Source organism: Eubalaena glacialis, chromosome 1 (assembly GCF_028564815.1).
Source record: "Eubalaena glacialis isolate mEubGla1 chromosome 1, mEubGla1.1.hap2.+ XY, whole genome shotgun sequence".
Lineage (NCBI taxonomy): Eukaryota > Metazoa > Chordata > Mammalia > Artiodactyla > Balaenidae > Eubalaena > Eubalaena glacialis.
This window is the reverse complement of record NC_083716.1, coordinates 77,839,259-77,866,576: the sequence shown is the minus strand read 5'-3', so window position 1 is coordinate 77,866,576 and position 27,318 is coordinate 77,839,259. Positions and strand designations below refer to the sequence as shown.

The following is a 27,318-nucleotide window of genomic DNA, read 5'->3' as shown; positions in this document are numbered from 1 at the left end:
ATTATTTCTTATATTTTTATTTTACAAAGGTTTTATAAATATCCAAAATTAATTTCCCCAACTTAATGTTGGAAATATTGGTTTACTGAAACTGAATCCATAGTAGGCTTCTTAAATGGGCTTAAAATGGCCATTTTAAAAAAATCACATGGTCTGCCAATGCCTCCGTGGGATTCTCTGTTCATATTGGTCCTAAATGCCATAAGATTAGCGACTGTAGAGTGGTGGTTCTCAACTGGGTGATCTTGATCCCCCCCACTCCCTAATGCTAAATAACTTTGATAGTAAATATCAGTTTTAATTTGTATCATGTTCAGGGTGCATTCGGCAATGTCTGGAGTCATTTTGGTTGTCGCAACTGGAGGGGGTGTGCTCATGGCATCTAGTGAGTAGAGGCCAGAGAGGCTGCTAAACATCCCAGAATACACAGGACAGGTCCCACAACAAAAAGTGACCTAGCCCTAAATGTCCACAGTACCGTGGTTGAAAACTCCTGGTATAGAGTTTCATGGCCAAAAAGGGAATAACAGAAGGAATGGTTAGAGAACTGGTGGAAATCAAAATCGTTCTTACTTAGTTGCTGCTGTTTCTGCATTTCCCCCCCAGATTTTAGTTTTCAATTTAGTTTTGTCAGAAGCCTAACAAATACGGTAAGAAAATTAGGAAATGTGACATGGTGTAGTTTAAAGAGTCCTGGAGACTGCCACTGCCCACTTGCCTCTAAATGTACAAATAGTTCTATTTTCAAAAAGTAACTTAGACCCAAATTAAGAATCTCAGAAAGATCTGTCAGGGTCCACATCTAGCACACATCCTAGAGAAACTCCTGTGCGTGTGAGCCTGCGGGGCTGTGCAAAACAATATTTTGGTAATGGTGAAAAGTTAGAGACAATCTAAAGGGCCATCAAAAAGAAATGAATAGAGGAAATAAATTAAAAAGTAAGTGAACTAGATATGTATCAGAGTGGATAGAGGTCAAACATAATTTGAGTAAAAAAAAACAAGTTGTAAAACAGCTTGTTAGGATACCACCATTTAAAAAATCTTAAAAACAATATATCAGGAGTCGGTTGGTTCCTGTATCCCTGTCCTCGCCGTCCCTCGCCGTCATGCCGATATTCCTGGTGAACACCAACGTGCCACCCGCGCCTCTGTGCCGGACGGGCTCCTCTCCGAGCTCACCCAGCAGCTGGCGCAGGCCACGGGCAAGCCCGCGCCGTACATCGCGGTGCACGTGGTGCCGGACCAACTCATGGCCTTCGGGGGCTCCAGCGAGCCGTGCGCGCTCTGCAGCCTGCACAGCATCGGCAAGATCGGCGGCGCGCAGAACCGCTCCTACAGCAAGCTGCTGTGCGGCCTCCTGGCCGAACGCCTGCGCATCAGCCCGGACAGGATCTACATCAGCTACTACGACGTGAACGCGGCTAACGTGGGCTGGAACGGCTCCACCTTCGCCTGTGTGTCGCGCCCCGGACTCCCCTGCCCGCGGCCTGCAGCCTGCGCGCGGTTTTCTGCCCGCCCCGCCCCAGCGACCCCACCTACCGGGACGGAGAAATAAACGGTGTGGAGACTGAAAAAAAAAACAACAATACATCAGCAGTTAGGATTGTGTTTGGTCGCATTCGAAGAAATTTAATGACAGTGGCTTTAACCAAATAGAGGTTTATAATTTTGTCCTGTAAGAGTTCAGCTGAAGGTGATCCAGATGAAGGTGGCTCCAAGGAGCCATCAGTCAGGTCCCACAAAGCGAGGGATGGGCCACTTGTACAATTAACCAGGCCTGGTGGTCCAGAAAGGGGACAGGGTATATAACATGTAAATATGTTTAATTAGTCCATCTCTGGTGGAGAGCTTGAAAATTGTTTTTAGGGGTCCTCAAACCTGCAACCAGGGTTCCTTCCCCAAAGCTCATTCTATCTTTCTCTCTTTCATTCTCAAGATGACAAGATGAGAGCTTCCACACCACACAATGCATCCATGCGTCAGGTCCATAGAGAGAAAGGGTAGAAGATGAATCTGAACCTAATCTGAATATACCCCCTCTTACCAAGAAAATGATGGTTTTTACAGAAGCCTCATCTTCTAAACTTCTGCTTCTACCTCCTTGGTCAAATCTAGGTCACATCGTTCCCTACCCACCCCTCCACTCTTTAGCTGCACCAGAGCCTGGGAGGGGTGAATGAATAGACTTCTTGCTCACTGCTTCCTGAACAAGAGCAGGGTCCTGATAGAAGGGAAGAGGGGAATGACAATGATTAGGTGGGCAAACAGAATCGTCTGCCTCAAATAGTAGAAAATGTTTAAAGGTGGGTAGTAAAGATGTAAAAACATGGTCTGGGAGAGTATATCCCAAATTGATGGGAGTGTGTGCCTCTAGGGAGGGAGAAAGAATACCATTGAGTAGACGTACAAAGCAGATTTTTCCTTAATTCCTATTTTATTTATGTATTTAATATGAAAAATTTCTGAAGCAAATATATAATATTAAATTTTAAAAATCTGGGTCTTCGATGTATGAATCTTTTACTCTGTTCTTTTATGTAATTTTTCTAAGTTAAGGAAAAATCTCATAACTTTTGCCAACCTACAAAATACTCGGGCTAGTGGTACGTATTCTTTTGTCTCAAGAGAAAGAGAGACATGAATGTATCTGCCCAAATAATGAGACAAGAGGGGACTGAGATGAAAATTCCAGGGAGCAGCATTCCCACCGGCCACAGAGCTGGACAGTTCTTGGAAGCTCCAACTCCCAAACCCATATTGCATATGGCTTCCCCCAGGTGCCTACTCTGAAACAGTTAAACTAGGATTTAAGCAGGACCATGGGGAAATAATTTTAAGTATTCATGATTCATCTTGTTCTCAGTAAAAGTCAGCATAAAAGCTTGCATGTACAATGTTTCCACATAGCTGACTGTCCTAACATTTTCTTTCATAAGAGATAGGTCACACAGGATACTCATACAAGAGGTACTTTTATGAAAGGCACTTTTATCCACCCCACCACCAAAAAAAAAAAAGTGTAATGAATTATTTTCCAAAGCTGATGGTTTCGGAGCATTCATTTTCATGAAAGTCAAAGTCACCACCACTCAGTAATGAATTCCTTTTGGATGCAATTCAGACTTTCCAAGGTTACCAATTCAGGTTTTACAGAAAAAAATTATACTGGTCTGACAAGAGGTATGCCTGAGAAGTTGAGGAACAAAAAGTTAAGGAAGCAGAAGGCCCAGGATGAGGTGACTGGGCACTTCATGAGCACTTGAAGAACTTATTTTCATGCCAAAGCAAGGAAGCCAGTCTAGAATAGGTTTTAATTTATGCAGATGAAGAAATCAGAGAAAGAAGAAAAAGGAAACTTAGTGTTTTCATTTCGCGTTTACTTGCTGCAGACTCCTGACCCCCATGACTTAAAGTGCTTCTATGAAAGAGGAAGAGCTTGGAAGGGAAGGGAAGGGAAGAAGTCTGTGTCACGGAAACTCAGACGGTCTTCTGTAGAAGAATCCCACATCTTCCCTGTAACGGTGTCTTTTATTAATTTGCCTAAGAAAATATTGTAGGGGTTTCAGCGTGGGAAGGAAGAAAAATGAGTTTTTTTTCCCCTAGCTCCATTAAATATAGAAAAGGAGACAATAAACGAAAACAGTCTGGCATAATTAATCCCAGTACCACAGAAACAATGGCAAGAGTTTTCTTTGAACAGATCTGCAAAATATAAATCTCTCTTTGGGAAGAAGCCGTCAAATTACTTTAATATTCCTGAGGATCGAAGCTGTTGGGAACAAACCAGTTTAGGGCCCAAAGAAATAGAGTGGTAATTTAATCCCATTCTGATTATTCTGACAGATATTGTTGTCATCTTATGGAAGCGGCTTTGGACCCACTTCTGGGTACGGCAGGACAATTTTGCTGGTCAAAGCTAAGTTTGGAAAATTTCAGACCAATGGGAAAAAGCAAATCTATTTAGATGTTTAAGTTGCTGCTCGCTGATGGGTAGAATCATTTCATAATGCATTCCTGCCTGGGGATCTGAACCCTTGGACTTGAGCCCCTGTTCAGACCCAAAGACATGATCTTTGCCAGTCTTTTGGCCACCCTGAGTGCTCATTTCCTCATTTGTTTAAGAAAAAGAAAACTTGAATCCAGAGTGGTTGTGAGGATTAAAACAATTTATGTGAAAGCATTGCATAAACTCTAAAATGTTGAGCAAGGAAGATTATCTTAAGGGTATTTGAGATACTATGTTATTGGCAGAAAACTAAGCGTGGTTAATTTTTGTTCTGTTGTGTGTATTTTGCTTTTGTGCACAGGTCATTTCGGTCTTGATTGCGCCATTCACTGGAGTAAAACTAGGACGCCCCTTCTCTTCTTCCAGCTTTCATCTCTTTGCCTTCAGAGAGGTAAGGAGATCTAACATCCCTTCAAGCTCAAAGGCACCAAAGGTACGTGACTCAAAGTACAAATAAAGAGCCGAATCTGTCCTGAGTAAAATCCTTGTGTAGGCAAATCTGAAAGGAGATCAACAGCATGACACTAAGTGAAAGAGCATTTTTGAGGCCCTTGAAACTGAAAAATAGAAATTATAGTAGTTGATGTTTGCTTTGGCTTCTCCAAGAAGTTGGAGAAATGAGGTCTGTATTCTTTGGAAGATTCTGATTGAAAAGAGGATTTTTATTAAGTTTTAGAAAAGCCATAAGGCAAGGATGAATTCTCTAATAGCTGCTCACACAGTTCCGGCACATTATCCCTTTTGAGGGACTGCAGCTTTGATGAATGTGGCTGTCACCCCCAGAGGTGTCATGCCCCGTATAACATGCACCCCGGATCAGCACTGCGGTGTTTAGTCTTCTGTGGAAGAGCACAGAACACACAGATTCGAGGGGAAGTTGATTCTGCTTGGTGCTGATTTTACATCTGGGCAGGTAGGTGTGCAGTTTTAAAACACAAATTACCAGGATGCTATAGATCACCGGCACTCAGGCTGTGAAGAAGCGCATGTGTACAGCAGAACCAGAGATGTCCGTGAGCTCAGTCAGGTCCGACTCAACAGTCTCGAAAGTAGAAGAAACAGCAGATCCAGAAAGACCAGCCATTGCCACTCATGCTTCTGACTCTCAAGGCAAAATAAACTGTGCTGAATGAACTTCTTTTTTTTTTTTTTTAAGTTTTTAATTAATTAATTTTTATGGCTGTGGTGGGTCTTCGTTTCTGTGCGAGGGCTTTCTCTAGTGGCGGCAAGCGGGGGCCACTCTTCATCGCGGTGCGCGGGCCTCTCACTATCGCGGCCTCTCTTGTCGCGGAGCACAGGCTCCAGACGCGCAGGCTCAGTAACTGTGGCCCACGGGCCCAGCTGCTCCGCGGCATGCGGGATCCTCCCAGACCAGGGCTCGAACCCGTGTCCCCTGCATTGGCAGGCAAACTCTCAACCACTGCGCCACCAGGGAAGCCCTGAATGAACTTTTTTGTCACATCTGATTCAGCAGCATACAGCTTAATGGGCTGCTTCCCCAGAGAGAAATGGTGGACCTCTGCTCTTAAATATGACTGACATTTTCAACTAGCTTTTTCTCTAATGCTTTTATGCCATATATTGCTGAAGTATAATCTTAAATTTTTTGAAAAGTACTTGCAAAGAGTTAATGAAAGAGGTTGTAATCTTAAAGTAGAGATCAAGTATGTCTTCCTTCTAAGATTGTTTTTGCTGTGATGGAAATTGCTAGAATGTGATGGGCCCACGTAGTCTTCCTTTCAGCCCAGTGAATCTGTAAAAATAAATTTCATTGCTCCCTCACATGTGACAGATGAGCATCTTCTGTCCTGGACATGTACTGGGAACACACTTTAGATTATTCTGAAGGTCCATATCGTGCTTTCAAGTCTTCCACGGTGCTTTCACATGAGCAGTGTCCCACCACTTTGAGCCTAGAAATATGGCTGAGTTCAGACAGAAGCCTCTCCAGAATAGCTGCATCCTTTGAAAAGAAGACAGCAGATTATAGCCAAAATGATTACACGTCCAGGATGAGATCTTGCAATGTTTGAGGGATCCTACAGTGGCCGTCCCACAGTGATCAAGAGCCATCACCTACAAAACGTGTTTTCAAAAAATAAACAACTTCCATTTCTTTTAAATCGGCCCTCTCAGATCTCCTTTTTTTTTTTGTATCCCCTCTTGTATGTCAAAATGTATGTTGGGAACAAGGCTGGAAACTTCAGGTCCTACACAAAACCCAGAGAGAACCAAAATGAGCTCTTCACAGGCTTGAAGACAGGTGGTAGGGAGCGAAGTTTATGGAGTTTACAAACATTTTTTTTAAAAAAAACCATAGATATAAATTTCCTCAAAAACAAGGGCAATGTCTTATTCATTTGTGTATCTCTCACATAGGTAGCAGTGGCTTGCATGTGGTAGGTATTAAAAGATATTTGTTGAGACCATTGATCATTCATAGAGCAAAATATTATTCTACATATACCATGAAAGTCTCCATGGAGCATAGAAAGATGAATAAAACAAGGTCCCAATTCCAGAACTTCCGCAGGGGCACCATTTGGTCCAGGCTTCAAATTCACAAAAACCCTAAAACAGACACTCTTCATTTCTCCGCATGAGGTTATATATGCCTTCATAAAGGTTAATACTGACAAGATTGCGAGCTGACATTATTCATCATACAAATTTAAATTAACCCACAGTTTTTGCAACTCTTTTGATGTTTTTTTACCTTCAAAGATTTAATTAATATATTATCCTATTTCTATGAACTCATCTATCTACCTAGCTAGCTAGCTGTCATCTATTTGTCTATCATATTCTATCTGAAGTAAAAGATTCATGAAAGAATGATATTATTAATGATGAACATTGCAGTAAGGTGGGATCCCACGTGATTTTTACCCTCTTTTCTATATGTTTGAAATCATTGCATTGAACACATATGACTTGTGTAATCAGAGAAAAGCAACACAATTATATTCAGTATGCAAAAAAAAATGAAATAAGATTCAGCAAATGTGTGAATGAGTAGAGTCAGTCAAAGATGACAACTTAGCTTGAGCCAAAATGACTGGAAGGATGGTGGTTTTGTAGGCATTGAGCGTTCAAGAAAAGGAGCTGATTTGGGAGAGGACACGTTTTGAATCCAATTTTGGACATGGTGGGCTGGGAGTGCCAGGAGACCATCGCCATGGAAACGTGGCGGAGCCGCTTGGGGAACAGCTGGTGCTCTAGACGTAAGGGATCATTGATGGGAGTGGAATTGCAAAGGGAGAGATTAGCCCAGATGGACGAGATGGAACTTGTACATTTAGAAAGTGAAGGAGTAGACAGACCCACGGTTAGAAGGAACCAATAGTGAGAGAAGATGAGAACCAGGAGGTGAGGATTTTCATATCACCATGGTGGTGGCCACAAAGAAAAGGCATTCCAGGCACCCAAAGCAGAGTGCTGAGGAGGAGGATGACTGGGAAAGCCTTGGTATTTGGTGATGAGGTCTTTTTTTTAAATTAATTTTGTTGGAATATAGTTGGTTTACAATGCTATGTTAGTTTCTCCTGTACAGCAAAGTGAATCAGTTATACGTATACATATATCCACTCTTTTAGATTTTGTTCCCATATAGCTCATTACAGAGTACTGAGTAGAGTTCTCTGTGAAAAAGACAGTGATATCACTTTTATGTGGAACCTAAAAAAATGGTGTTTAGAACTTTTTCTACATTCACACAAAAGAGTAGCTGGGCATTATAGTCTCAAAGAATAATTAACATTAGGAAAACCTCAAGAAATGATAATAAATGAACAAAGCAGAATATACATGTAAATATGTAGTTTGATTTTAGTTTTATAAAAAATTATAGGTGTAAATAAGCACAGAAAAATAATGTACTCAACAATAGTTTTTGAGCAGCTACTATGTGCTACCCACTTGGGACACAGAGATGAACAAGATAGGTACCCTTGACCTTTACATTTTCATTATAGGTAGGTTAGACAGTAAACAAATAAACATATAAAGTAGAGATAATTTCCACTAATGATAAATGCTAGGAATAAAGTAAAGATAGTTGTGATGGAGATTATTGGCAAAGGGAAAAAGTGATGGCCTCTCTGAGGACCTTGCACTTAAGCTGGAATCCAAATGAAAAGAAGGAGCCGGCCCTGGGAAAATGGGAGGTGGGAGTAGGAGTTGTCCCAGGAAAAAGCACCAGCGGGAATGAAGTCCCCAAGACAGAAAGAAGCTTGGTGAGTTCTGTGAACAGACAAACTTTCAGTGTGTCTGGATCTGCGTGGTTATTATAATAGAGTCTAAGACATGGCCAGTGCCCTCCTCGGACAGCTCATAGACACATAAACGAATCATTGCATATATTATTGTAACCACTGGGACAGAGACAAGTACAAAGTGCTGTAAATACACAGTAAAGGAGGAGAGTCACTCAATCTGGGAAGCAGGCAAATGTGATCTTTGAGCTAAGCCTTCTGAAGCTTTTGTGGGTTTCTGCCATGGTTGGCGATCGCTAGGTGAGAAATACTGCTAGAAGGGGGACTCTTCATAAGGAGCAGGGGAAGACATCACTGAGGCAATATAAATAGAAGCTGTTAGATTAGTAAATACAGGAGAAACTGACTAGTTCAGCCAGATCTGAGAAGAAGAGGGGAAAACTGCTGGGGACCACTGACCCATCGCTTCTCCTGTAGATTCTTCTTCGCGATCATGACAAGTGACACATCCCATCGCTCTGCGTCCATGTTGTCGTACCTGGTGTCCTCATCAGCTCTGCTGCTTCAGAGGAAACCCCAGAAATCAGTGACCCAGGACTGGGGGATGTCTCTGCTCCCAGAGCAGGTCTGTGCTCACTTTCCTGGGTGCCCTTAGGGTGCAGAATAATCTTGGCTGATGGGATTGTTCTTCCTCCCCTAACCATGAACTCGGGATGGGGAAATGGGCTGCCCATGAGAAGTGAGGAGTGAGTGGACCAAGGTGTCAGTAATGGAGTGCTGGCAATGGAGAGCATCACTGAAAAAAAGAAATAGCATGTTGCACAAATGCATAGCAATGTAAAGGATAATGGCAAGTTTAGGGGGGCATGAGTAGTATGTTATGGTGGCAGGTGTGTGTGTGTGTGTGTGTGTGTGTATGAGTGCAGTGATTGATGGGAAAAAAGACTGAAAAGTCAGGTTAGGGCCAGCTTGTGAAAGGTCTTAAATGATTTCCTTGGGACTTTATGCTTGGTTTTGTTGAAAGCAAGGCATCGCCAAAGTGTTAAATAGAAGAGACATATGATAAATTGTGCATTTTAGAACAGCTCTGAATTCAGTTTGGGATATTATTATGGGGGATTAAACCAGGAGGTTGAATGACCAGTTGGGAAATGACTGCAGTCAGTGAGGCAAGAAATGATGAGACACTAAATTAGGATGGTAGCAGTTGAAATAGAGAGGGCAGGTTAAAAATGGAAAGGAATGATAAACAACATAACTGAAAGAATTTGGAGATCACTTAGGTAGGAAGGATAAGCAAGAAGAACCAAGGGTCAAGGATATCTCTGGTTTTAACATGGGTGCCTGAGAGGCTAGTGGTGCTACTAGCCATGATATGGAACACAGGGAGGGGGGCATATTGCATGTTAAGTGTGGTACAACTTGTACTCCATGTATACTGAGTGCATGATGCTTGCAGAATATCCGGGGGCGGAGGGAGATGCAAATCCAGGCACGGAGTCCAGGAAAGAGGTTGACGTTAGAGGCCAATAACTAGGTATTGGTAGGAGTTAGTTGAAACCGAGAGAGCTGATGAAATAATTATAGCTTTTGATCCAGCTGTTAGCTGTCACTCAGCTCATATGGGAGCCCTTGAATACTAGGGAAGAACACTCATTGCCAGAAGGTAGAAACAACCCCCAAGATCCCAGAACCACAACCATCTGAATTCTCCAGCTACGCACTTGGTAGAAACTGAACAACACCTTCCACAGAGAAAACATATTTTGTCTTGCAGATCCGATTTTCCTTGCCCGAAATTCTTAGTTTAGATACAAAGACTATATGATATCTGACATATAGTTGGTGTAGGAATTTTTGTTTTCCTCACTAATTTGATCAGATTTGCATATGGTCCATTTGATCACTTATCACAATCAATTATAAATTTAGTAAATATTTGGCAAAAATCTAAAAAGTTTACATAAACAAATTAGATGGGCTGTAAATATTGACTGGGAAACAGATGCACAGATTCTTTCTGAAGTTTTCTCTTTCAGGGTTCCTTTAGTTCTCTCTCTCTCTCCTGGGGAAATCAGCTTGACTATGTAACTCAATGTGAAATTCCGCTATGGTTTGTCTTCCTCTATGGTTTTCACACTCTATGGAGTGTGAAAGTGTCAGACTGGCTCTTGTAAAGTGGTCTCCATGGTGTTCATCAAGACCCAGTGAATCATTTTGGTCAGTTTGATTTTTCCAGGTTCTTTTAGATCTATTCATTATTTCATTTCCTAAGGTTTAACACTTCGTAAGGCAAGCAGAATTTGATATGTTTGAAACCTTTGATTTATCTAAAGCATCCTTAGTTATAATGGCAAAGTCTTTTATCTTCTTGGGTGAAAAAGAATGGTGTGCTTTTCCTTTATTTGCAAAATGATATCAGAGTATCTGTACATAGCAGCAGGCTCTATAAGTTGGTGAGATTTCTTTTTGTTAATAATTGTCTTTAAAATTACAAAAGTAATGCATACTTAAAACTTTCAAATTATAGAAAGCATTAAGGTAAAAAAAAATGTGGGGCTGTCCATGATCATTGGAAATTCAAGCATCATTTCCTCTATTTCTAGCCACCGGACAAGGCACGTATAACATTTATAAAAAGAGCTCACCTCATGGTTTTCTCCTTTACTTTGATGTAATAAAGTATCTAAGTGATTGTTCCTTAACAGCATTTATGGACCTACTTCAGTCTCTTTAAAAGCTACATAGTATTATGGAGTATAGATGTTCCGTAATTTAATAATGACCCTATTGATGGAGACTGTGCTGCTATTGTAGAAAATACTGAGAAAATACTGCTCTGAACAGGCTTGTATACATATTTTTGCACACATTTATCTGCAGGATACATTCTTAGAAGTTGAATTGCTGGGCCAAGTGATAAATGTATCTTTAATTCTGACTGATATTGCCAAATTGTCTTCCAAAGGATTGTTCCAATTTACATCCTCACCACCAGTGAATAAGTATGCCTGCTTCCCTTGATCCCCTCTAATACAGCATTCTAAAAGTTTTTTGAATCTTTGCCAACCTGCTAGTTGAAAAATGGTATCTTGTGGTTTAGTCTGGATTTGAAAAATGGTATTTCATTGTGGTTTGATTTCTATTTTCTTAACTATATCTTTTGCAGTAAATCATATATGTAGCCTCTTTTGCTCCTTTTCCCGGTGGGTATTTTTTTCTTCTCATTTGTAAGTACTGTTTGCTCTGAAAACTAATGCTTTGTTACATTTGTTGCAAAAATATTTACTGTGTTTGTTGTTCAACTTTTGAATTCACTTACAGTATTTTTAAGATGTAAAATTTTTAGTTTTACAAGTTGAAATATATGAATCATCTACGGTTACTAGTTTTATATCTTGCTTTGAAAACATTCTCACCATTGCAATTGTAAAAGCAAAGTTCTCTGTGTTTTTTATTTTTAATGTTTAATTCTTTGATCCATCTGGAAATGTTTTGGATACAAGGATTGAAGTAGGGATCCAGTTTGATATTTTTCAGACCTGAAACCACTTATAATAGTCTATCAACCCCAGCCCCATGATTTACCATGTATCAAAATCCTTATGTATTTCAATTTATTTCTTGACCTTATTCTGTTCCATTTTTCTTCTTGACAGAATCAGATTCTCTTGCTTATTGTAGCTCTTTAATATGTTTAAATATGCTGAAAGCACTCTAATTTTTTTCTTCCTTTTAGTATTTTCTGGCTATTCTTTCATGTTTATTTAATCATAATATCTTTAGAATCAGCTTGTGTAGTCATTAAAAATTAAAATCTTATTGATTCATTATGGAGATGGTATTAAATTTATAGATCAGTTTAGGAGAAATTGATAATTTTTAAAATATCAAGGCTTCTTACCACTCCCCAATAGAATATGTCTTTCTATTTGTTAAATTATTCGTTGATGGTCCTCAAAATCATTTTAAAGTTTTCTTCACACGAATCTTGCACATTTCTTATTCAGTTTATTCCTATGTAGTTTATGATGCTAGTTCATATTATAATGGAAATCTCTTATTCAGATATATATTCTATGTGATGTTGGTTTGTGTATAGAAAAGCTATTGATTATTGTGTGATTTCAGATTATTTGTAATAGTTTCTTAGGTTGTTCTATGCTTTTCCTGCATATTCAAGACTCAGTCTTCTAGAAGTAAATGATAAATTTGGCTCCTCCTTCCTAATTTCTTTACCTCTCATTTCTCTTGTCTGAGTGCACTGACACCTTTCTCCAGAAAAGTAGATAATAGTGGTGTATTCCTGATACCTTTTGCCATTTAGAAATTTTAAATCTTTACATAAGAAAATCTGTCATTCTTTTCTTTGATAGCTTCTGGGGTTTATATCTTGATTTGGAAGATATTTCCCACTCCCCAAATGCTAAAGACACATTCCATATTTTCTTCTAATATTTTATAGTTTTCACTTTTACACTTAGATCTTCGATCCATCTGGAATTTATCTCTATGTATTGCATGAGATAAAAATCTAACTTCATTTTTTCCAGATGGTTCGCCGAATATCCCAACATCATTTATAAAATTGGTCAGTCTTTCCTCAGTAGTTTGAAATGCCACTTTAGTCATATTCTAAGTAGATCAGTTTTCTTTTTAAACCAGAGCTTAAAAAATAAATAAACTGAATTACAGTAGAGAACAAAGACAGGAAATGCAGGCAAAAAACAGACATTAAGATAAAGTTGTACACAAACTATTTAATGTATATAATATAATACAAATGTCATTCATAGCAAAATAGTATAAATATAAATAATTCAGAGAAAATTTTCTTATACAATACTTTTGTAAGAAAGATTCACAGGATGGACGCCCATGAAATATAAGACTGCAGGAGTTGATTATTCAAACATTGTTTAGAGTTACTCCCATCCTATGGAAAGTTATTTAAGCCTCAAAGCCATAAACATCGTCCAGCTGCCTAGTTTAACTCCAAATCAGATGTTTCTGAGAGTGGATCAGAATGTCCATTAAGTGAAAAGCAAAGTCTGAAATTAGGGGGAAAAAAGTAACAGTCTCTTCTGTTCTTCTAATTCTAGACGGTTTGATTTTTCATTTACATCTCTGAGGCTCTAGATGTACGTCAGCATGTATGTCACATTCCTGGCACTGGAGTAGAGTGAAGGTGGGCAGTGGCCCTATGCAATTCTTTCTCTCTTTTAACAGGAGAGGTGATTGAGTCATTGAGATCAAATGCCAAAGATAATAAGAGTCAGTGTGGATCTCTGACACCTGTACGGAAATCCTAAAACGTGCACTGAAATGCATGCCTTCCCAGAGCTTGGAAAAGTCTATGAAATAACAAGTTAACAGTTAATATTATGATAGTGAATCTTGATAGTTATTGGCCACATCTTTTTGGTCTTAAAAGGCCTGAAGTGCTACTACATGTTAGTGGAACTACAACAGAGCCAATTGATGAATTTGTGTAACAATCTTCATTTTGGAAGATTAGAAAGAATGTTATTGGCCAATAAAAATTTCCATTTTCTTATGTTATCTGTTCCAGTTTAAATAAAAATTAACAGAATAGTCAGAGAGAAAGACGGTTCACTAATCTTGCAGTGTCAAGTCATGTCCTCGGAGACTCCTCTAGTAAGTAAAGAAAGCCCACAAGGTGGTTATGAGGTGTGTTTCTACACAGCATCACTAAAACATGCACACTGTGTTTTCTCACAAATGGAATGATAGGTTTTTAGGAAGCACATTTGATTGAGCTTTAATCAAGCAATTAAATAACAACAGTAACAATAATAATAACAATAGCACCAGCAACCGCAAATAAGCCACTTTCTTCAGTGGTTGGGGATATGCATGTTCTGTGTCTGTGGAGGCTGGAAGAGAGGTATGGCCTGCATCGCATTCTATAGATGATCTAAGTCCGTTATGTTATTACAGGTAAAATAGAAGCCAGTCCCAGAATGTCAGCCTCTGGGAAGTAACTGCTGTCCAGGGCACTTTATAGCAAACACTTGGATGCTTTCAAACATTACAATATTTAGCAATCTACAATAAAAACATACAATTAACTGAATCGATTTTGAGCTTTTCATCAGGGGTTCTAGGCATACAACCTGGACTTAGGTTTTATTTTTCAATAAACTAAATGAATATAGATTTTTTATCGGCTATAAAAAGGGTCCAAGAGAGTGGCAGTACTGGCAGTGAGGTTAACAAATGCTGCCCTTAGCAGATTTTCCTGGAAAACCTTGCAAAGCACGTGTCTATTTTGCCACCAGTACTTGCTGAGATGGTCTTGGGCACTCTTACCATAGTGCCTTCCTGGCACTCTAGTAAAGCTAGACTCGGAACTTCCTATTTCCCAGGCCTTTGGAGGAGTGCTAATTACAAAATACTTAAATACTAGAAACTCATTCACAGAGCCAAGCCCAGTCTCGGATTTGAAAGCATTTAAAAAATATCCTTGTAACAGCCGTACTACTTTATACTTTATCTATTTTTAGAGGCCCAATATTTGTTTGGCTGGAAGAAAAAAATTGGAACATAAAAAGTATGCCCAGGAGCAAATCTGCAATAATAAGCAGCACATATATGTTGTGGAGGAAAACATTCAACATAAGACAGTCAACATAAAAACAGATTCTGCTGAGGCGTCTTTATAAATAGCAGTTATTATTTTGCTTTCAATTGCTAAGCGTTTTAAATAGCATGCCCTTAAAAGTTGTCAAGTTCTTTATATAAATATAATTTCCTGATCTTAACTTTCATAAAATTATTATGGAAAATTATAAATGTATTCCTTTAGCTTCACGTGTAATTTTACAATCATCATATTGTTAAAATGAGAAGGAAGAAAAAGAAAGAAATAGAAATATTATCAGGCACTGGAGAAGCTAGTACTTGGAAAATATTAATTTTTCTGTATAAAAACAGAGTTTGCCTATGCAACTCTTTATTAAATGGTTTGAACAGATATCCTCTCACACAGATTTATAGTTGAAATTGTCCAATTGGTTGTCGGTAGGTCACACCCAATTTAAGGTCATACCCTGCCTTATCTTTAATGTCCCTTTCACTTCCTGGGCATAATAGCAAGGAGGAATTATGCTTTGAACCCTAAAGGAACAGTTTTGGAGCTGTTTGCTTTACATAATTACTGCTATAAAGCCAGGTAGATTTTCACACTGCGTCTTTAAAAGCAAAAAATCATTTTCAAAGGTTCTGAATCGCCTCCATCTGGAAAGTACAGAGGCATATAAAGGGAACGTATGGCTATTTCAATACTGGGGAAATGTGGTCGTAATGCAGGGAAGAAAAGCGCATTTCCTGATTTCCACGATGCTGGGGCATTTTCTGATCCCCATCACTAATCCAGAGCTGTTGGCCGTGAGTAGGGCTAATGCAAGTCTCCATCACCAACATCTTCCCTGAGACCAAAGGCCGGCTCCAGATGTGGCAGTTCAGAGGAGCTACCTTGACAGCTGGCAGACACCAGCGGCTATGGTAACACTTAAAGGGCCTAAAACACCTTTAGTCACTGCTGCAGTGCTTTCTTGCATCAACCCACACAATTCAACTTGGCAATATAGAAAATGGTAAAGTGGAGTTAAGGAAAATGCTAACGAATACTGCAAATCATGTTTAGAATGGAAATTGTGACTTTGCTAGCATTACAAGTATTTCCTGCCTCCCAACCAATAGATCCGTAACCAGAATGGCTTGCTGTGAATTTTGCAGCACCCAAGCCAAAGCAGTAACACTTCCGTAAGAGCATATGCGCCATGACAGAAGACTACAGCAGCCCAGAAAAATGATTTTTCCTGGGAAGGTCTGTGCAACGATGAACAGGGCTCTTGATGCTATGGCAGCTGGGCAGAGATTTTCACTGCTTCCAGCCCACAGTGAGGTAATTTTAAAGGCACTTTTCCCTTCATTTATTCTGCATTCACTGAATGTACATTTTTTGATGTCAGAGGGACATTGCAGAAAAGATCAGATGAGATAGTCTGACAATAGAGCCAAAGTTCAAAGCTTCTCTATTCTCAGGTAACAGCCGGGACAGTTTGTCTGCATTAAATGTCTTGAGGGCATGTGTCACTGTAACCCTGTCCACAGCTTTTCAAACAGTTCAAGACAAACAAATCACTTAGCGGTTGAACAACTGTAGCATCTGATGCCATCACACAGACGTTGTAGCGACAGCCACTAATCAAAGTTCTTTTCATTCCGTTGAAAAAGAAGTTCCTCGGCTTTGGTTTAAGATCACTTTTTATGTTGTTCTTTTGAAAATTATTATATGCCAAGGTTAAAAAAAAAGAGACAGAGAGAGAGAGAGAAGATTCTGTCTGTAGGAACCAGAAAGTCAAGCCTTCTGGCGGCACGCTGCTCTCGGTGACTAACTATGGGGTCAGGTGAGAGTCGTCGGAGGTGACCAGCAAGGCCTGTAAAGGAAGAGCCAAGCCCTCCTTCGAACCACCTGCCCAGGCCCCAGGTGAGACCCCACTCTCAGCTGGAACAGCTGGGCGTCTGTGCTCTCCTTTCAGGCGTTCTTGCTGACTTCGCAAGGAAGCATGGACAACCAAGGCCAACACCACCAGGCGGTAGAGCTGTAACACCACCACCAGGAAGTTCTTGGCAGCAAAGAACACCAGCATCTGGTTGATCACTTTGAAATAGGTCATCAGTACGAGTCGCACAACAAGGAAAGGACCGTCTTGTATGAAGATGCTGATTCCAATATTCCACAGATCGGCACTGTATTGGCAAAAGAACCGGCTGGGGAACCCCCTTGTTGTCATAGACACAGGGCACACAACATGCTGTACTGAAAACGCAAGAGAGACCAGTTACCGTAGCTCTCTGAAATGCGGAAAAGTAAGACAGAGTGAAGCGGGGACAAGTCATCAACCATGAGGGTCACACGCTCGTTCACAATGGGGAGTGATTCTGTAATTTCATTCTGGAGGGAAACAAGTGAAACCACCCTGCCATTTTACATCCGTGGTCATTTTATATTCAAAATGGATCATCTGTTAGAAGTCCAATGAAACACGTGAAAAAAAGCCAGCCTCTAGTTTCCATCCACGTAAAAAAAAAAATCAGCTCATCTTCAAGTCCTCACTCACACACTGGGGAGAGCACAATTAACCAGGCTAGAAAGGATAAAGAGCAGAGGAAGCCGCCCTGTCTGTCTTTGAAGTCTGCAGAGTCCGAAGGCAACCCAGCAGGGCGCTCTGAGCCTCAAGTCAGGGAGCCTGGCTTCCTCTCCTGGCTTCCTCATTTTCTAACAGCGAGATGCAGGCCAAGTTGCTTAGGCTGCCTGGGCCTCAGTTTCCTCCTTTGAAAACTGGAGAACAATGACATCTTTGAGGAGAGGGGCCCCTATTCCCTGACTGTTTTTGTTTCCATTAGACTAACACCCCTGGCACCTCTCCTTTCTCACTGTCTTTCCCTGAGGATAATTCATGACTTACCTGGCTACTAAATTTGGGAGGTGAAACAGAGTGTCGGTGGCCCAGAGCTGTCTGCATCCTCTCTTTGGTACCTGCCTATTTACTGGTTGACTCACTTGGCCCTCTATGTAAATTGTGTTGTGAAAATTCAAGCACTTATCTTCAAATTCAAACTGAAGTCACGTAAAACATATTTCTCTAACAGGGGTGGGGAAAAAAAGCCCAAATAAATGCCATTGTTATTTTATTTTGTCTAATTCCTTATGGTTTTGTTTCACAGTTTACAAGAAAGGCTGGATATAATTACTGATTTTCCAGTTGAACAAAAGGAGGTCCAATCAACAAATGAACCTTTTTTGTTTTAATTTCTAAAATGTAAATTTAATTCAGGGTCAAGGGCAGAAAATAATCCTTTTGTAATAATGAAGACTTCCATTTGGAGTTTTCAAACAAAGAATGCCTTCGTCTACTGGAGCCTGCAAATATTATGAAGCTGCTTTGATATGGCACATAATGTACCATTTGTTGGAAAATACAATAGTGATTTAGTCAGAAGTAACATTTGGTCTTTGTTTTTCAAACAGCTGCATAACATTATCACCCCTGAAAGTTTACAGAATTTCTTTCTTAAATAAAAATTTTCTAAGCAAGGCGGTAAACCACAAGATATGGGAGGGTGAGGACCAGCGGAGGGAATGACAAAAGAAAAACCAACATAAGATCAATAGTCACCGTTCCTAAGAAGTTAGGGTCGGGAAGTGGCTCCCAGAGGACCTCCTAAAAGTACTATTCGACATCTGAACTGAAGGTGCCTAATATTCTCTCAGAGGACACCAGCTGAGTAATAGTATAGAGTACCTTCTGGGGCACATTACGACAAAATCTGTGTGTGTGTGTGTGTGTGTGTGTGTGTGTGTGTGTTATTGACATACATTTGTTTGCAATTATTAACTAGTAATTAGGTTTGGGGCATTTCCAAAAAGCCACAGCCACTCTTTCCTTCTGTTGACAACTTTGTTTTGCAAAGTGGATGCTAAGGTCTAAAATGGCCTCTAAAACCTCTGGGCCTATCAAAGTGGACCAAAAAAAGATGCAGAAAAAATTAAATATCTCTGTACAAAGATTAATTCTAACCCTGAGGCCATCAGGTAGGGTACCATAAGAAAGGAGTCAGACTTCAGGAAAGCGTAACTATTCAATCCTAGAATTTCTTCAGAGTAAAGTGGCATCCAGGAGAATTTCCAAATCAAAATTCCAGGGCTCCTAGAAGTTACGGGATAACTCCAGGTCAACGCAGTCCAATAGAACCATCTGTGTTAGGAAAAACGTTCTGTATCTGTGCTGTCTGACATCATAGCCATATGCAGCCACGGAGCAGGCTAGTGTGACTGAGGAACTGAGCTTTAAATTTTATTTAATTTTAATTAATTCTAATCTAAATAGCCACATGTGGCTAGTGGGTACTGTACTGGATAATGCAGCTCTAGATCATCAGTATGTAATGCCCAGAAAACTGTTTACTTCTTGCAAAGTCTTGGGGGTTTATGTCTTTATTAAAATAAGCCCAATGGGAGTATAAGAGCCAATACTGAGGAAAAATCTAATTTCCCATGTGGCCCTGAAACTGCTCTTATTCCCTTTGAAGTTCTAATACAAGGATCTGACAAAGGAATGAAAATGGTCCCTTAAAAAATCAGGAGATAACATTTACATGCCAGTAAGTGTGCTGAAGCACAATTGCTACAACCTATGTCTTATTTTTATCATCACAAGGACCCTCAATCCTCGCTACAATAATTATCATCCCCATTGCATGGATGAAAAACTGAGGCGCTGATGTGTTAACTAATTTGCAGAAGCTTTTACAAATTGCAAGTGATGGAACCACTGTATGAAATGAACATAAAGCTGTGCTCTTATCGACTTAACTGTGTCAGGCTCACCATGTACCAGAGTGGATCATGGCTTTCCTAAGTTTCAACCTAGTTTTCTTCTAAACTGAACTGGAACTAACACTGAGATATCGAAGTGATAAAAAAAAATGATAATCCTCTCAAATGCTTCCTTAGCGTCACTGCAGTTCATAATCAAGAGCTGTAATTTTCTGTTTCTTTGAGCAAACATCAGACACTTACCTGCCAGGTCAAGTGGAAACTGCAGCATGCTCCAAGTCCATATAACAAGGATGGCATAGACCAGAGCAGGGCTATTCCTAGAATGCAGACAACATTTTAAATTAGTGATGAAAAATACGAACACATGCAGAAAAATCTTGTCTCTTTTTGTTCTCATATTTGACTATATCCTAATAAACCTCTTGAGAGTTGTCAAAATATCTTGGTAATATAAGATATCCATGAAAAATTCATGCATGATTAAAATGGAATAATGAAAAAGAAGTTTAAAAAATTCTGGGACTTAAAACCCAACTTCCACATGTGCCAACATCTGTGTGAATTATGGCAAAGCCTCTTGGTCCTATATTGCTGTATTTAGTTTTACAGAATCATGGAAACATTATGGGAGGGAAATGCTAGGACAAAAGTTAGACATTAACCTGGAAATTCAGAGGACTGATTTCAAGAAATTTCAAGGAGGGAAGGTGAAAATTGTTCCAAGATCCCAAGACTCTAGCTTAAAAATACATCTCAAAAGGGCTAGATGAGGCTCAACAATTAAGAGCTTAGCATGTAAAAGAAAGCTATCCTCAGTTGAAAAAAAAGTAGGGAGATAAATCCAATAATCAAAGATATACATTGGACACTAGGATGTAAATCAAAGAATGTGATTGTTTCATTCACCATTGGATTTCCCCAGTGCCTATAACAGTGCCTGGCAAATAACAGTCACTCAGCAAATATTTGTGGAAGGAATTGCTGAACGAATAAACGAAGGATCTGTACTTGGAAGAAATACAAATGTCATAGACCTAGGAAAATGATCTTGAAGACTAAAGTCAGAAAGAAGAGAGGTTACAAAAATGCAAAGGATCCGAAAGAAGTCTCAAAGTCACTTTTTTACAGCAAAAACCCAAAGGAAATTATCAATTTGAGGTTAGTGGCGTAATAACAGATTTTGTTGCCAACTTCTCTGTCAAGAGGGATTTCCAGAATGGAGAGGGATAGAAAAACATCAGGGAAGAGTAATTGAAACCAAACTCAATGAGGTGATTGAAAGGGACATCTTTAAATGCTTCGAGTATTGAGGCCCTGAAAAATTAGATCTTACAAACTCTGAGAGAATTTGTAAATGAGATTTCTAAGCCATCATTATCTGTCCTGGCAGTTAATGGTGAAGACAAGGTTGGTGACAAAAAAATGGAGTCTTAACTTTCAAAATGAAGCAGAAGTAGATCTTCAACTATAAAGGCACATTTACTATTAATCCCTAGTTAGATTATATAACTGATTATTTGAAAGATTTCTGAGAGCCCTTATTGAAGAAGACAGTAATTACTAGGAATCAGCACAGGTTACCGGAGAACAACAGCACTCAGGATTATTTTCTCTCTCTCCCCCCCTTTTTTTAAAATAGAGTTAGGATTACTAAACAGGTAATGATACATACATAATAATAGACACTGGATTTAAACAAAGCTCATGAAAAAAGCCTCCCAAAGTGTTCTTATTAGCAAGATTAAGAAATGTTCTGAGTGTGAGTACAGTTAGGTGGATTCCTAACTGTGTAAATGACTCAGGGATTTGTAAAGGGAGCTCTCCAAGTGTCGCTGCAGGCTCTGCCTTTGATTCTGTTCTACTTCACATTTCATCACTGAGTTGGTTGCCGACATTGATGGAAGGCTTCTCATATGCACATATGACATTAGGGGCTGGATGAGAAACCAATACCCCAGAAGACATAATCAGGATCCCCAAAGATCTTGACAGGATGTAACTGGATGACCTAGAATAGGATGGAAGAGGTAGCACTTCACAGCAGCAGCCATTAAAAAGGCTCAAGGATTTTCCCTTCCTGTTATCTAATTATGAGTCCACAGTGTGACATGATTTATGATTTTCCAAAATCAAATGCAATCATAGGTCGCTTCCCGAGAAGTTTAAAGTCTAGAATTTTAAGTGAAAATGCCTAGGGGGGCTTCCCTGGTGGCGCAGTGGTTGAGAATCTGCCTGCCAATGCAGGGGACACGGGTTCGAGCCCTGGTCTGGGAAGATCCCACATGCCGCGGAGCAACTGGGCCCGTGAGCCACAATTACTGAGCCTGCGCGTCTGGAGCCTGTGCTCTGCAACAAGAGAGGCCGCGATAGTGAGAGGCCCGCGCACCGCGATGAAGAGTGGCCCCCGCTTGCCGCAACTAGAGAAAGCCCTCGCACAGAAACGAAGACCCAACACAGCCAAAAATAAATAAATAAATAAATAAAAAATAAAAATAAAAGAATTCCTTTAAAAAAAAAAATGCCTAGGGAATGCAGTCTATAACTTTTCCCTCTTTGCAAAGTCAATGTCTATATATAGTAGACCTTCAATAAGTGCCTGAATTTTTAAATAATCTTACCTGCAGTTTCTGAGCTCATACTATGTGCCAGGCAGTTTTCTAAGTGTTTAACTCTGTGATCACACTTAATCCTCATACCAGCTCGACAAAGTACGTACACTTATTATCCCTATTTGGCCAGTGATTTCAGCATCCATCTTTTTAACCTTTCCACGATAGTATTTCCATGAAGGAAATGGAAAGTTTTAGCCCTGCTCTATTCTACAATATTCAGAGTGTATCTGACATATTATGTGTTGTTCTTCATGTTTTAGGAGGAACACTGAAAACATTTTTGGTCCAAAAGAGAGACTAGGGTGGTGAGAGGACTCAGAGCCATGTTAGACATGGCATAGTTCAAGGAACTAAAAACTAGAGAAGATTGCTTTAAAACTTTATTTCATACATTTAAAGGGTTATCATGTGGAGAAGGAATTAAACTTATTTCTTATGACTTCAGAGGGCCAATTCAGGTTCAGAGGATTTGAGTTGCACCTGTAAGAATCCAAATTTCATCACAATAGAGGAAAGTACTTTCTAATAATATTAATTCAAAATAGAACACGTTGCCCCTGGGGTTAGTATATTCTCTATTAGTGAAAGTTTTCAAAGAAAGTCTGGACAAAAACTTGAGAAAATTTTGGAGAGGATTTTGTAACAGATGTAAAATAGGTTTCTCAATAGATGGTCACTTTTGAAGTTTCTTCTCATCTCAAACTTCAGTAATTCTACGAAAAACTCATGTGCAATTTGTCTGCAAGGCAGCAGAAAGAAGTGGTAAAGCATGAGCTCTGGTGCTAGGTTGCCAGAGTTCAAATACCAGCTCTAACCCTCACCAGAGAGACAGGATGTGGGTTTCCAGTCCCAGACTAATCATTTACCAGCTACACGAATATGAACAAGTAATTTAATACCTATGTGCTTTAGTTTACCCTCCTTCAATGTGAGGATGACAGTAATAATAGCTATTGGATTTTATATGATAATTTTTATTAAATATATTGTTTAAATATGTTAAACATATAAAGCTCTTAGAACAGCACTGGATAAAGACTAAGCATGGTAGACTACCACAAGTTAAGTATTATTATTTTTTACCACGTAACCTTGAGACTTTTGCAACTTCTCTTGCCTGCCATTGTTCAGCTTATAATATCGTGGTAATGACAGTATCTACCTCATGGTGGTGTTGTAAAGACTAAATAACTTGTCACAACTAAAACCCTTAGAACAGTGCTTGGAACACAGCAAGAGATAAATATATATTATCCACTACTACTGTTAGTAGTAGTAATAGTATTTTTATTTTTATTACGTGAACATATTTCTTAAACTCTTTGTGTTTTAATTTTCTTATTATACAAAACAGGGATAAATAATAAACTGACCTTAGCCCTAAGTAAGTCAAACTCTAACCCTCTAATACCAAATATATGTCTTTTGCATTCACAAGTATTATTATCTGAACACACACAATATGGGAGAATGTGGGTGTTGAGAAACATATTACTAAAGTTATCAAAAATAACTTTGGAAAAGATGGCCAGAAAATCTTTGGAGCGGACAAATTTGTATTATTAATTCAGACAGTAAAATTTACCCAGGAAGGTTAAACGCTGGAATATAAATAAGTCACTGAGCTTAAATGGCAAACACTCCAAATTTGTGAAGGAATTTTAGAGTGAATTTCTCCAGCATTGTCTCTGTTGTGTAATTGTCTCCCCAACTTGTCTTGCCCCATTTTCTCATGTGTAATCTGTCTTCATAAATGTCAACTGAGAAGCACGTAAGCAGACAATGGGCTCTATTCATACAGAGACAAAAGATCATTTGAAGTATAATTATAGATGTGAGTATCACTTCTCTGCTTGGAAAACTAGGAGGATAAAAGACTGGCATTTGGTAAATCAGTGCACCACAACTGTTGGGTGAAAAGTAAAAATAAAGTCATCAATTGCTAATTTTTTTATTAAAGTATAGTTGATTTTAAATGTGTTAATTTCTGCTGTACAGCAAAATGACTTAGTTATACATAAATATACATTCTTTTTTATATTCTTTTCCATTACGGTTTATCCCAGGACATTGAATATAGTTCCCTGTGCTATACAGTAGAACCTTTTGTCCATCCATTCTGTATATAATAGTTTGCATCTACTAATCCCAAATGCCCTGTCCATCCCACCCCCCCCCCCCCACCTTGGCAACCATAAGTCTGGTCTCTATGTCTGTGAGTCTGTTTCTGCTTCATAGATAGGTTCATTTGTGTCATATTTTAGATTCCACATATAAGTGATACCATGTGGTATTTGTTTCTCTTTCTGACTTACTTCACTTAGTATGATAATCTCTAGTTGCATCCATGTTGCTGCAAATGGCATTATTTCGTTCTTTTTTATGGCTGAGTAGTATTCCAGTGTACATTTGTACCACATCTTCTTTATCCATTCATCTGTCTCTGGACATTCAGGTTGTTTCCATGTCTTGGCTACTGTGAATAGTGCTGATATGAACATAGGGGCGCATGTATCTTTTTGTTTATAGTTTTGTTCAGATACATGCCCAGGAGAGGGATTGCTGGATCATATGTTAATTCTATTTTTAATTTTCTGAGGAACCTCCAGACTGTTTTCCACAGTGGCTACACCACCTTACATTCCCACCAATAGTGTAGGAGGGTTCCCTTTTCTCCATACCCTCTCCAGCATTTGTTACTTGTAGACTTTTTAATGATGGCCATTCTGACCAGTGTGAGGTGGTACCTCATTGTAGTTTAGATTTGCATTTCTCTAATAATTAGCCATGTGGAGCATCTTTTCATGTGCATATTGGCCATCTGTATATCTTCTTTGGGGAAATGTTTATTTAGATCTTCTGCCCACTTTTTGATTGGGTTGTTGTTTTGTTGTTGAGTTGTATCGGCTGTTTGTATATTTTGGAAATTAAGCCCTTGTCAGTCACATCGTTTGCAAATATTTTCTCCCATTCCATAGGTTGTCTTTTCATTTTGTTTATGGTTTCCTTTGCTGTAAAAAAGCTTGTAAGTTTGATTAGGTCCCATTTGTTTATTTTTGTTTTTATTTCTATTGCCTTGGGAGACTGACCTAAGAAAACATTGGTATGATTTATGTTTTGTCTATGTTCTCTAGGAGTTTTATGATGTCCTGTCTTATATTTAAGTTTTTAAGCCAGTATGAGTCTATTTTTGTGCGTGGTGTGAGGGTGTGTTCTCATGCATTGCTAATTTGCTTAACTGTTTCTTTTTGAAAGTGTAAATACTCCTATAAATAAGAGATAATCAGTGGATAGAGTTGCTCTAGCTTTTTAAAAAGCATCCAACAAACCTCTTCAGAGGAGCGAAAAAATTAAGAAGAGAGAGAGAAAAGGAAAGAAAGAAAGCAAATGAGCTATTAAGCTAACCTGGAAGAAATGCTTCATCAAGTAAAAAGAGCTAAACTAAAAGAACACACAGTGTAAACATAGAAAAACTCTCCTTTGTTTGGTCAGATATTCACAGTGAAGTAGCAGTAATGCTACGGGAACATTTTACCAAGTGTGATTTTTCTTTTTAGTAAATGATCTGTGTTCAAAAAAAGACTGCAGAGAGTGATCGCCAAAGGTGTAAATAACTACTTAACTCTTCTTGGCAATTATACTGAAATTCAGACTTGTTAAAATGTTGGAGGGTGGCTGTAGCAGAATGAAATGGTCAGCAAATCCTCTCCCCAGCAAACATACATAACACTGGACAAATTGTCAAAAACAACCACTTCAGATCTCTGGAAATAAACCAAAGGCAAATAACAAATTGAGTAACATTTATTCATGAAAACCTGGTAGAACTTCAGTTAAGAAAAGTGAGCGTCTAAGGCATTCTTGCCCATGGGATGTTCCCTTAAACCTCCAGCTTTGCTGTGTGAAGGAAAAATTGCACCAGACAGTTAAATAGGCAATGAAGGCTTTATTGAAGTCTACAGTAAGGGAGAGAGACTGAATTCACCCCCACTGAAACAAAAAGCAGAAGAGTTTTTAAACACTGGGGTGAGCTAGTGGAACAGTACTAGAGGTTGTTAGAGAGGAAAGTTGGTCAATGTGATTAGGCCATCTATGTTTGCTAATTGGCACTGATATAAGTTAGGTTCCTGTTGTCCCGGAGAGACTAGGAGATAGGGGTGTTATCTATCTTGATGATCACATTTCAAAGGGATGGCTCTCACATCCTTGAGAAAGATATTCCTGTGCTGTAAAGCTGGAAAGAGTCTAAGAGAAGACTTGCATCTCAAAGGGACATAAAAAGAATTTACAGTTGCAAGTTTTCTAAAATAAATGCTCTGAGGAAAGGGGGAGCAGAGGCTTATATTCAGGAATAAACTTTTTTAAAGTTTAATCAAGCTGAGGGGAATGTTAAGGCTGCCTTGGTCAGTCAGAGTGGTGGTTTTACCAGGGAGAGCTTAGCAATGAAAACCAGAGGCCCCTTGTGACCAGAGTATGCTGACTTGATTTGGAGTGGAGTGTGAAATCCATGGTTAAAGGTGTGGTCAGTAAAAGTAACACATTTAGTTGGAAATGAATGGGGAAGCCCATGGCTTTCCTACTTTGAGGTTGCGGTCCCAGTTGGGTGAGGGGCAGACTAACTTAAAATTTAATGGAGAGATTCCAAAAATAAGAGAGCCATAGAAGGGCTAGATAATGTCTCCAAGTATGCCAGACATGTGCAGGGACGATCCAAGAAGGCCCAGTAGAAATTTAAAACTGGTTATATATGAAAACTTTCTGAACTTGAATGTGCGATCCAGCTCATACACAGATCCATCAGCAGAGGGTGGAAGTCAAAAGGGCTCAGAGTGTTTGATCACAAACCCTGCTCAAATCATTGGCTGACCATTAAACAATGTAATTATAGGTGTGACCCTAATAGCCATGCTAAAGACAAAAATAAGAATTAAAGAAAACAAACAAAAAACAAGTCCAAGCAGAAACATCAGTGACTGCAATCCAAGGGAAGATAGAATCCTCAGATTAAGTTCAGGCAATTTACTGAGACAACAAAGACGACAAAAAAACTTCTGAGGCATGTGGGGAAGCCTGAGGATAATATATTGCAACAAAACATAATACAAAATGTTC

The 27,318-nt window shown here is 39.3% G+C and overlaps 2 protein-coding genes and 1 long non-coding RNA gene across 3 annotated transcripts in view; 2 read left to right on the top strand and 1 right to left on the bottom strand.

Annotated features, from left to right (window-relative positions):
- LOC133096448 (uncharacterized) overlaps positions 1 to 27,318 on the top strand; it is a 211,717-nt gene that overhangs the window by 126,599 nt on the left and 57,800 nt on the right. The window lies entirely within an intron of this gene.
- LOC133090827 (macrophage migration inhibitory factor-like) lies at positions 1,110 to 1,558 on the top strand. The gene is given in 2 exon segments (XM_061189763.1): positions 1,110 to 1,142; positions 1,145 to 1,558. Coding segments are annotated over 2 exon segments (447 nt in total).
- Positions 16,484 to 27,318, bottom strand: part of TMEM26 (transmembrane protein 26) — a 39,478-nt gene continuing 28,643 nt past the window's right edge. Inside the window, exons 5-6 of the mRNA XM_061198001.1 lie at positions 19,835 to 19,911; positions 16,484 to 17,071 (exon numbers count right to left, since the gene is read on the bottom strand). Coding sequence (XP_061053984.1) covers positions 16,647 to 17,071; positions 19,835 to 19,911 — 502 coding nt within the window. The 3' untranslated portion in view covers positions 16,484 to 16,646. The remainder of the gene's footprint in view (positions 17,072 to 19,834; positions 19,912 to 27,318) is intronic.